A 12,189-nucleotide genomic window follows, 5' to 3' on the forward strand; every position below is an offset into this window, starting at 1 on the left:
CGCCAGAGGACGTTATGTGACATTTCAACATTCTCTGATGTTTTACTATGAAACTTTGGACATATTGATGAGATGTATTTCAATGCAAGTTGCTATAATTTAACCTCATTAAACTCACCTCTAGTGGAGAGTCTGGTTCATCCAGGATGTTATTTTCACTCTGCATCCGCTGCATCGTCCCTGTAGAACTGGGGTCCATTATCAGTACGTTCTGACTACAGGGTCTGACGAACTTACAGTCACTCTTTCTGGAGTCAGTCGTCCTGCACACCTCGTAATTGTACACGTGCTGTAGAGTTCCTGTCCCCAAAGTATCTGCGTAACGCGGTGGATAATACGGAATAACCGGGAGATTGGAATGATAGAGGACGCGAGATTGTCTCCATCTGTATATTTTCACTGATATAATAACCACTAAACATGTGATGAACAGAAATGAGACTACAGCCAAAGCCAAGACTAAGTAAAAAGTCAGGTTGTCATTGTACTCCTTGTCGTGAGTAAAGTCAGTGAACTCCGAGAGCACTTCAGGGAAGCTGTCTGCCACTGCCACGTTAACATTGACTGTAGCTGAACGAGAGGGCTGCCCGGTATCCTCCACTACAACAGTGAGCCTTTGTTTCACAGCATCTTTATCATTGACTTGGCGAATAGTTCTTATTTCTCCATTCTGTAAGCCCACTTCAAACAGCGCCTTGTCTGTCGCTTTCTGCAGTTTATACGAGAGCCAGGCATTCTGTCCAGAGTCCACATCAACAGCCACCACTTTAGTGACAAGATATCCCACATCTGCTGAACGAGGCACCATTTCAGCCACCAGAGAGCTGCTAGTCTGGACTGGGTACAGAACCTGAGGCGCGTTGTCGTTCTGGTCCTGGACTAATATTCTAACAGCGACCACTGAACTGAGAGGTGGAGACCCTCCATCACGGGCAGTGACGTTGAATTGAAACGACTTGATTTGTTCATAATCGAATGACCTAACAGCATGGATGGCGCCATTTTCTGAATTTACTGAGACAACAGAGGAAGCAGTCACCCCGTTAATTTGTTTATCATCGAGAAAGTAGGAGACGCGGGCATTTTGACCCCAGTCAGCGTCACTCGCTCTCACTGAGAATATAGAAAACCCTGGCGAATTGTTTTCCTGAATAGACTTACTATATACAGGTTGATCAAACTTGGGTGGGTTATCATTCACATCTGATACTTTAACAGTTATGTTCTTATTGCTGGAGAGAGGCGGAGTCCCTTCATCTGAAACTGTAATGGTGACGTTGTACTCAGACACGGTTTCTCTATCCAATGTGCTATCAGTGACTATTGTATAATAATCCGTTAACGATGACTCTATTTTGAACGGAAAATCTGCGTTAATATAGCACTGGACAACACCGTTAATTTCAGAGTCTGCATCTTCGACATTAATTACAGCTACAGTGGTTCCAGGGGGAGAGTCCTCAGGAATCGAGTTTGAAAATGACATAAGCTGTATTGTTGGAACGTTGTCATTTTCATCAGTAATTTGAATAACAACCTTGCACGTATCAGAGAGGCTACCACTATCTTTTGCCAAAACATTTAATTGATAATATTTTGTCTTTTCAAAATCCAGTCTTCCTACCACTTTAATCTCTCCAGTTTCCACGTTGAGCTCGAACAGCTCCTTCGCCTCTTTAGCAACATGAGCGATGGAGAAAGTGACCTCTCCATTCACCCCTTGGTCTGCATCGTCTGCGCTAACGGTAGTTACAAACGTACCAACAGGGGAATTCTCATTCACATTAGCTTTGTAAACGGGCAGGCCACAAACTGGTGCGTTGTCATTCACATCCATGACAGTAATATCGATGCGGACAGTGCCAGATCTCTGAGGCTCCCCGCCATCAGTCGCAGTCAGCACCAGCGAAAGCGTCTCCTGTTTCTCCCTATCTAACGGGTTTTGCAGGATCATCTCGACGTATTTAACTCCATCTGGTTGGCTGTGTACCTCTAATTTAAAATGATCTGTCGGTTTTAGTGAATAATTCTGTATACCGTTGACCCCAACGTCAAGGTCGACGGCGCTCTCAATAGAAAATCGTGCCCCAGACACGGCAGATTCACTGATTTCCAATTTGATTTCATCCTTGGGAAAGGATGGTGTGTTATCGTTAATGTCACGAACCTCTACTGTAACTCGATATAACTGAATGGGGTTTTCTATGATAAGCTCAAAGCTGAAGCTACAAGGCGTAGTCTGTCCGCAGAGCTCCTCTCGGTCGATTCTCTCTTTAACAACGAGAAGCCCTTTGTCTCGGTTCAGAAAAACATACTGTCGCGCTCCTTTTGTTATAATGCGAGCTTTACCGGACACTAGTCTCTTCACCTCCAATCCCAAATCTCTACAAATGTTTCCAACGATCGACCCCTCTGACTGCTCCTCTGGTATGGAATATCGTGCCTGCCCAGTTACAGAATCTAGGGCGCTCAGACAAAGAATGTAAAATAGTACTTGCCACCCGCCTCTGCGCCCTGTCGTACACCAATCACCCATTCCACCGAATAAAAACAGATTACCCGTATATTTACTGTTTTTGGTTGTATAATATCGATCATCAGCACATCCAGAAATGATAAAAAATAATAATCGACTGTATTTCCCAGGGAAACGAAATAAAATAATCCGCGAGGACGTTAATACCAAGAGCTCTCCGTCCGTTTGAGAAGGTCTCTGTGTGCGTCGATCAGTATCAGAGAATATAGGATGGGCCACTGCGCCACCCAGAGAGATAAATAACCTGTAGAGACTATCATTGATCAACAGCGGCACTCAGAGTCCGAACACGGCAAACGCACTATAGAAACGATGCTACAGTATCCAAATGTATTACACAAAACGTCAACCAATAATCAATGACGCACAGCGCAAGACAGCTAAGATGTTAATGTAAAACCGAGCATTGACAACTACAGCATTTACAATGTGCTTTAGGAAAAATAGAACTCACAATAGCTACAAAATAGAATTTAAAAACAATGTATAAACTAATCGAATATATTTTAGAATGTGTCAGGCTACTATAAACATAAGCACCACCTAACATCAACGGTCTAAGACTTCAACACCAGGGAAGTGGACAGCGACAGTGCGTATGTTGCACATGTAATCTTCCCAATTAATATGTGATCTTTCCTCTCAGTAACTAATCATCAATGCAATAGTGTTTTACCTACAACCTAAAAGTTTGAGAACTGTATACTGTTTAGCCTAATCATTTTAACGCATGAAGTAGGCCTAAATCACATACAATTACACTCGTTCAGAAGTCAACAGTTAAAAGGAGGCAATGCATACACTGTAGTGAGCGGAACAGTCCTATGCTCGCTATCAAGACAAAACAGACGCTGTCCACATTGAGGTCGTGTTAAAATGCCGGACAAAGGAAAACCGTTCGTTCTATCACTTAGCTTTTACACACTGAAATAATTTTACGACTGAATTTTAAATGGAAGGTTAGTATTTATAGAGCATGTAATCTGTCCGTTTCTCTCTGAATCAGCATCTTTAACATTTATAATAGCAATAGTGGTGCCAGGAGGAGCATCTTCAGACACAAGGCTGGAGAAGGACATGACGTTTATAACTGGTGCGTTGTCATTCACGTCTAGAACCTCAATAACAACTTTACTGGAGTCTGTTAAACCACCCTGATCCTTTGCCTCTACCCTGATTTCATATTTATTATCTTTCTCATAATCTATCTGACCGGAAACAGAAATGGTCCCAGTCGCCATATCAATGTTAAATATGTCAACTGTATTCCCTTTCAATTTCGACAAATAGTACGATATTTGTCCATTTGATCCACTGTCTGCATCGCTGGCATTTACGGTTGTGATATAAGTGCCCTTCGGAGCGTCCTCCATCACAGTAGCCCTGTAAAGTGACTGGTTAAACACAGGTGCATTGTCATTGACATCTAAGACAGTGATCTCTATATTTACTGTGCTAGATCTCTGCGGGGTTCCACCATCTACAGCCAAGAGCTTTACAGAGAGACGAGGGTGCTCCTCCCTGTCTAACGATTTCTGGAGGACCATCTCAGCATATTTACTACCGTCCGGATTCACATGTTGTTTCAGAATGAAATTATAATTTGGGGTTAAAATATAATTCTGAAGGGCGTTGAGGCCTACATCGGGATCCACTGCACTCTCTAGCAGAAATCGCGCACCAACATTAGCCGATTCACTGATTTCAAATTGTATATCTTGTATTGGAAAAGAAGGAGCATGGTCATTTACATCCAATACTTCTACAGTCACGCGATGAAGCTCCATTGGATTTTCGAGAATAATTTCGAAGTTGAAGCTACACGGTGTGACATCGCCACAAAGCTGCTCTCGGTCTATTCTCTCACTCACGACTAGAATCCCTTTGTCTGTCTTCAGCTCTGTGTACTGAATGCTTTCTCCGGTCACGATACGGGCACGGCCTGCTCGGAGCCTTTTCATATCTAACCCCAGGTCTTGAGCTACGTTACCGATAAGAGAACCTTTCTTCATCTCCTCCGGAATGGAATAGCGGATTTGGCCACTGACAATATGACTGAAATACAGGAGGAAAAGAAGTACTTGCCTCCGCAGTCCACAACCCAAACGCCATTTTATACATTTAGGCTGAAGGAATCCTTCCAATGCCATAGCCAACAGCGAAGAAATCCAATACAAATATTCCGTATAATGGGTTCTCAGATCCCGCCAACAAACTGAAGAGTAAATATTCAAAGTATTATTTCAATACAGGCTATTTTCGTGTCCCCTTCATTTATCGGTAACATGTCTGGATCAGAGCGATGGTGTCTCTGTCTCGCCCCGCCTCATATGAAGCGCAGTCTCTCCCTCTCCTCTGTTTGAGCGCAGTGATAGGGGAGGGGACTCTACTGACTGACAACACTGCACAGAAATAATTTCACTGATCAACAGCGGCCCTCAGTGTCCAACATATTTACATCAAAAACCTTTCGGAAATAATTTAACACAGTACAGGATTAGTTCCTTTCCAAACTGATCCATATACAAACCACTAGCTAAACACTTCACTTTCTGCAATCTAAATAAATTAACGTTCCTAACTACAATTATATGATCATTTTATAGCCTACTAAAGAATACCACTATCCCATCAAACTCAGATTGGATCGTGCATAACAATTATTCCATGAAACAGTCTTGCAAACCATGGCTTAACATTACAAACCAATACCTATACATGTTGAAAGTAATATGCTTCGTAAAGGCTAAAATCTATAGCGACATTTGGTCAGAGGTACGAAGAAGGGATAATACACAGTGTGAGAGAGCGAAGCAGCCCTCTGCTGCTATGAAGACACAAGCGTCGCTGTCCACACAGGGTGGTGCTGAAGCAACATTGCAACACTACAGAGTTACAAATATATAACAGGCACTAACGCTCAGTTCGAAATAGGCTACATCTCTAAAAACACAGCACACATACAAAACGAACCTAAAACTTTTTATAGGTTACTAAAACAATACGCAATCCTTGATTTACTGCTATAAAATAGAGTAGAGAGAGAAACCCATCTACTGAGATACCGATAAAAAAGAGTGAGGAACCCGGGTAAAACAGTTGAGAAAAAGTTATACAAACAAACTTATTGTAAAGATGTATTGCAACAAAATGAGCTACTTTATTTAAACTCCAAGAAACTCACCTCTAGTGGAGAGTCTGGTTCATCCAGGATGTGCTGTTCACTCTGCATCCGCTGCATCGTCCCTGTAGAACTGGGGTCCATTATCAGTACGTTCTGACTACAGGGTCTGACGAACTTACAGTCACTCTTTCTGGAGTCAGTCGTCCTGCACACCTCGTAATTGTACACGTGCTGTAGAGTTCCTGTCCCCAAAGTGTCTGCGTAACGCGGTGGATAATACGGAATAACCGGGAGACTGGAATGATAGAGGACGCGAGACTGTCTCCATCTGTATATTTTTACTGATATAATAACCACTAAACATGTGATGAACAGAAATGAGACAACAGCCAAAGCCAAGGCTAAGTAAAAAGTCAGGTTGTCATTGTAGTCCTTGTCGTGCGTAAAGTCAGTGAACTCCGAGAGCACTTCGGGGAAGCTGTCCGCCACCGCTACGTTAACATTGACTGTAGCTGAACGAGAGGGCTGCCCGTTGTCCTCCACTACAACAGTGAGCCTTTGTTTCACAACATCTTTATCAGTGACTTGGCGTATAGTTCTTATTTCTCCATTCTGTAAGCCTACTTCAAACAGCGCCCTGTCTGTCGCTTTCTGCAGTTTATACGAGAGCCAGGCATTCTGTCCAGAGTCGACATCAACAGCCACCACTTTAGTGACAAGATAGCCCACATCTGCAGAACGAGGCACCATTTCAGCCACCAGAGAGCTGCTCGTCTGGACTGGGTACAGAACCTGAGGCGTGTTGTCGTTCTGGTCAAGGATGCTGATTTTGACTGTGGCATTGCTGCTGAGAGGCGGGGAGCCTCCATCTTGAGCTTTAATATAAATCTCAAATGATTTAGTTTGCTCATAATCGAAGGAGCGCACTGCTTGGATGGAACCTGTCTCCGAATTAACAGAGATGTAGGACGATATCGGATTCCCATTAAATTGAGAATCTATGAGCACGTAGGACATGCGTGCGTTCTGACCCCAATCTGAGTCGTGAGCCTTCACAGAAAACACTGACACCGCCGGAACGTTGTTTTCCACCACAGTGGCAGAGTATAAACTCTGCTCAAAAACGGGCGCATTGTCATTAACGTCTGAGATTCTCAGTGTGATGGTTTTACTGGCCGACAGGGGCTGGATACCCTCATCTACGGCGGTGAATGTAATGTTATATTCGGCATTACGCTCTCTGTCCAAAACACCATCTGTCACAAGGGTGTAATAGCTCTTTAGAGACGACTGGATGGCAAACGGGATCTTGGTATTTATCGAACATTCTACCTTTCCGTTTTTACCAGAATCGATGTCTTTGACATTTATTATAGCCACGGTTGTGCCACTGATCGAATCTTCAGATATTGGATTCGAGAATAACGTTAGTGTAATCAAGGGGACGTTGTCATTCACATCAATAACGTCAATAATGACTTTTGTGGAGTCCATTTGTCCTCCTTGGTCTTTAGCCTGTAAACCGAGTTCATATTGCTTATTCTTTTCATAATCAATTTGGCCAGTTACTGTTATTTTGCCTGTATTCTCATCTAAAGAAAATAATTCTGCGACGTCGGGAGGTACACGAGCAAAATGGTAAGTGACATGACCGTATGGCCCCTCATCTGCGTCAGTGGCACTTACAGTAGTCACTACAGTGCCTGTGGCTGCATTTTCGGTTACAGACGCTTTAAAAATCGAATGCATAAAAATGGGGCCATTATCATTGGCATCAAGCACAGTTATGTGTATTTGAAGTGCTCCAGATCTCTGCGGGTCCCCGCCGTCTACAGCAATCAATGTGAGAAGCAGTTTATCCCTTTTCTCTCGGTCTAAAGGCGCAAACAGATACATCTCCACATATTTGCTGCCATCGGGACCAGTCTGGATTTTAATGCTGAAATGATCAGTAGGGTGCAAGGTGTAGCCTTGCAGTGTATTGATACCGACATCTGGGTCTGTCGCACTCTCCTGTAATATCCTCGTACCCGGCAGAGTAGACTCTGAGATTTCTATTTGAATTTCTTTTTCAGTAAAGAAGGGCGAGTTGTCGTTAACATCTAGTATTTCCACCACAATGCTAAGCAGCTGCATAGGATTCATCATAATCATCTCGAAGCTCAAGCTGCAGGGCGATGTCTGTCCGCATAGCTGCTCCCTGTCTATCCTCTCTCCTACGACCAGTGTCCCTTTGTCTACATCCAACCTAATATACTCGCTGCTATCGCCGCTAACAATGCGAGCGCCACCCGATTTCATTCGTTTAGCGTTCATTCCTAAATCCTCCGCAACATTTCCAACAAACGAGCCCTTTCTCATCTCCTCTGGGATAGAATAACGAATCTGCCCGTGAATAATCTGGGCGAGGAAAACAAGAATAAAGGCCTGTACTTGCCGTTTAAGCGAGCGTCCATTTCTGGCAGAACCCGTGGACTCAAACCAAAGCATCGAATTCCACATGGTAAAATGTCAAATAAGACGACACAAGCTATATTCAAATTCGATTAAACACATCTGGTCACTGTTGAAACTCTAAGCTAGAATCCATCAATGTAATAGCTCGTGTAAACAAAAAAAGGATAGTGAAAAAAGAGCGCATTCGTGCTGAGCCCTCACTCTCTGACACTGAGGGAATATGGGAGGTACTGAGGAGGGTACAGCAGTGTTCACATCGGTTCAAGTATGATTTTAAGACCAACAGCGGCCCGCAGAGTCCAATATGAAAATAGTTGGTCACTCAATATAATGACGTGAGAAACGCATGCAATCATATTCTCTAAGTTATCAACGCCAAATGTACTTCAAGTACTACAAACAACGAAACAGTTATTTGAAGGAGAAAGACCACAACGGGATAGATGATGTAAAAGGCAAACATCACTTTACGAATTATCCTTCGAACCATGATTAATTACCTGGTTCAAAACACCAGGAGCACAATGTCAGCATAAGACCCTTCACCCATACCGCCAGAGGACGTTATGTGACATTTCAACATTCTCTGATGTTTTACTATGAAACTTTGGACATATTGATGAGATGTATTTCAATGCAAGTTGCTATAATTTAACCTCATTAAACTCACCTCTAGTGGAGAGTCTGGTTCATCCAGGATGTTATTTTCACTCTGCATCCGCTGCATCGTCCCTGTAGAACTGGGGTCCATTATCAGTACGTTCTGACTACAGGGTCTGACGAACTTACAGTCACTCTTTCTGGAGTCAGTCGTCCTGCACACCTCGTAATTGTACACGTGCTGTAGAGTTCCTGTCCCCAAAGTATCTGCGTAACGCGGTGGATAATACGGAATAACCGGGAGATTGGAATGATAGAGGACGCGAGATTGTCTCCATCTGTATATTTTCACTGATATAATAACCACTAAACATGTGATGAACAGAAATGAGACTACAGCCAAAGCCAAGACTAAGTAAAAAGTCAGGTTGTCATTGTACTCCTTGTCGTGAGTAAAGTCAGTGAACTCCGAGAGCACTTCAGGGAAGCTGTCTGCCACTGCCACGTTAACATTGACTGTAGCTGAACGAGAGGGCTGCCCGGTATCCTCCACTACAACAGTGAGCCTTTGTTTCACAGCATCTTTATCATTGACTTGGCGAATAGTTCTTATTTCTCCATTCTGTAAGCCCACTTCAAACAGCGCCTTGTCTGTCGCTTTCTGCAGTTTATACGAGAGCCAGGCATTCTGTCCAGAGTCCACATCAACAGCCACCACTTTAGTGACAAGATATCCCACATCTGCTGAACGAGGCACCATTTCAGCCACCAGAGAGCTGCTAGTCTGGACTGGGTACAGAACCTGAGGCGCGTTGTCGTTCTGGTCCTGGACTAATATTCTAACAGCGACCACTGAACTGAGAGGTGGAGACCCTCCATCACGGGCAGTGACGTTGAATTGAAACGACTTGATTTGTTCATAATCGAATGACCTAACAGCATGGATGGCGCCATTTTCTGAATTTACTGAGACAACAGAGGAAGCAGTCACCCCGTTAATTTGTTTATCATCGAGAAAGTAGGAGACGCGGGCATTTTGACCCCAGTCAGCGTCACTCGCTCTCACTGAGAATATAGAAAACCCTGGCGAATTGTTTTCCTGAATAGACTTACTATATACAGGTTGATCAAACTTGGGTGGGTTATCATTCACATCTGATACTTTAACAGTTATGTTCTTATTGCTGGAGAGAGGCGGAGTCCCTTCATCTGAAACTGTAATGGTGACGTTGTACTCAGACACGGTTTCTCTATCCAATGTGCTATCAGTGACTATTGTATAATAATCCGTTAACGATGACTCTATTTTGAACGGAAAATCTGCGTTAATATAGCACTGGACAACACCGTTAATTTCAGAGTCTGCATCTTCGACATTAATTACAGCTACAGTGGTTCCAGGGGGAGAGTCCTCAGGAATCGAGTTTGAAAATGACATAAGCTGTATTGTTGGAACGTTGTCATTTTCATCAGTAATTTGAATAACAACCTTGCACGTATCAGAGAGGCTACCACTATCTTTTGCCAAAACATTTAATTGATAATATTTTGTCTTTTCAAAATCCAGTCTTCCTACCACTTTAATCTCTCCAGTTTCCACGTTGAGCTCGAACAGCTCCTTCGCCTCTTTAGCAACATGAGCGATGGAGAAAGTGACCTCTCCATTCACCCCTTGGTCTGCATCGTCTGCGCTAACGGTAGTTACAAACGTACCAACAGGGGAATTCTCATTCACATTAGCTTTGTAAACGGGCAGGCCACAAACTGGTGCGTTGTCATTCACATCCATGACAGTAATATCGATGCGGACAGTGCCAGATCTCTGAGGCTCCCCGCCATCAGTCGCAGTCAGCACCAGCGAAAGCGTCTCCTGTTTCTCCCTATCTAACGGGTTTTGCAGGATCATCTCGACGTATTTAACTCCATCTGGTTGGCTGTGTACCTCTAATTTAAAATGATCTGTCGGTTTTAGTGAATAATTCTGTATACCGTTGACCCCAACGTCAAGGTCGACGGCGCTCTCAATAGAAAATCGTGCCCCAGACACGGCAGATTCACTGATTTCCAATTTGATTTCATCCTTGGGAAAGGATGGTGTGTTATCGTTAATGTCACGAACCTCTACTGTAACTCGATATAACTGAATGGGGTTTTCTATGATAAGCTCAAAGCTGAAGCTACAAGGCGTAGTCTGTCCGCAGAGCTCCTCTCGGTCGATTCTCTCTTTAACAACGAGAAGCCCTTTGTCTCGGTTCAGAAAAACATACTGTCGCGCTCCTTTTGTTATAATGCGAGCTTTACCGGACACTAGTCTCTTCACCTCCAATCCCAAATCTCTACAAATGTTTCCAACGATCGACCCCTCTGACTGCTCCTCTGGTATGGAATATCGTGCCTGCCCAGTTACAGAATCTAGGGCGCTCAGACAAAGAATGTAAAATAGTACTTGCCACCCGCCTCTGCGCCCTGTCGTACACCAATCACCCATTCCACCGAATAAAAACAGATTACCCGTATATTTACTGTTTTTGGTTGTATAATATCGATCATCAGCACATCCAGAAATGATAAAAAATAATAATCGACTGTATTTCCCAGGGAAACGAAATAAAATAATCCGCGAGGACGTTAATACCAAGAGCTCTCCGTCCGTTTGAGAAGGTCTCTGTGTGCGTCGATCAGTATCAGAGAATATAGGATGGGCCACTGCGCCACCCAGAGAGATAAATAACCTGTAGAGACTATCATTGATCAACAGCGGCACTCAGAGTCCGAACACGGCAAACGCACTATAGAAACGATGCTACAGTATCCAAATGTATTACACAAAACGTCAACCAATAATCAATGACGCACAGCGCAAGACAGCTAAGATGTTAATGTAAAACCGAGCATTGACAACTACAGCATTTACAATGTGCTTTAGGAAAAATAGAACTCACAATAGCTACAAAATAGAATTTAAAAACAATGTATAAACTAATCGAATATATTTTAGAATGTGTCAGGCTACTATAAACATAAGCACCACCTAACATCAACGGTCTAAGACTTCAACACCAGGGAAGTGGACAGCGACAGTGCGTATGTTGCACATGTAATCTTCCCAATTAATATGTGATCTTTCCTCTCAGTAACTAATCATCAATGCAATAGTGTTTTACCTACAACCTAAAAGTTTGAGAACTGTATACTGTTTAGCCTAATCATTTTAACGCATGAAGTAGGCCTAAATCACATACAATTACACTCGTTCAGAAGTCAACAGTTAAAAGGAGGCAATGCATACACTGTAGTGAGCGGAACAGTCCTATGCTCGCTATCAAGACAAAACAGACGCTGTCCACATTGAGGTCGTGTTAAAATGCCGGACAAAGGAAAACCGTTCGTTCTATCACTTAGCTTTTACACACTGAAATAATTTTATGGAAAATCAGCAGGCATACTACACAAAAGCAAAGCAGACCAAAAA

General features: G+C 43.2%; 3 protein-coding genes and 1 pseudogene across 17 annotated transcripts in view; all 4 read right to left on the reverse strand.

The window, feature by feature from the left end:
• LOC110504427 (protocadherin gamma-A11-like) overlaps window positions 1-12,189 on the reverse strand; it is a 244,201-nt gene that overhangs the window by 127,348 nt on the left and 104,664 nt on the right. For 2 of the 14 annotated variants that reach the window (XM_090219511.1, XM_090219508.1), the window contains exon 1: window positions 119-3,754. The exons of the other annotated variants lie outside the window; for them this stretch is intronic. In XM_090219511.1, the coding sequence (XP_090075637.1) occupies window positions 119-2,536 (2,418 nt within the window). In that variant the 5' untranslated portion in view covers window positions 2,537-3,754. Of the gene's footprint in view, window positions 1-118; window positions 3,755-12,189 lie in introns of those variants that run through there. 14 annotated transcript variants of the gene reach the window in all.
• Window positions 3,472-4,686, reverse strand: LOC149971590 (protocadherin gamma-C3 pseudogene; annotated as a pseudogene). The gene has a single exon (XR_016492107.1). The product of XR_016492107.1 is annotated as a protocadherin gamma-C3 pseudogene (transcript).
• LOC149971591 (protocadherin gamma-A5-like) lies at window positions 3,730-8,162 on the reverse strand. Its single transcript, XM_090219542.1, has one exon. It carries the CDS (start codon window positions 8,160-8,162, stop codon window positions 5,697-5,699), a length of 2,466 nt encoding a protein of 821 aa, XP_090075668.1. The 3' UTR covers window positions 3,730-5,696.
• Window positions 7,724-11,862, reverse strand: LOC149971592 (protocadherin beta-16-like). Its single transcript, XM_090219541.1, has one exon. It carries the CDS (start codon window positions 11,203-11,205, stop codon window positions 8,749-8,751), a length of 2,457 nt encoding a protein of 818 aa, XP_090075667.1. The 5' UTR covers window positions 11,206-11,862; the 3' UTR covers window positions 7,724-8,748.

The sequence above is a fragment of the Oncorhynchus mykiss genome, chromosome 25, assembly GCF_057628025.1.
Source record: "Oncorhynchus mykiss isolate SJ-2025 chromosome 25, ASM5762802v1, whole genome shotgun sequence".
Taxonomy (NCBI): Eukaryota; Metazoa; Chordata; class Actinopteri; order Salmoniformes; family Salmonidae; genus Oncorhynchus; species Oncorhynchus mykiss.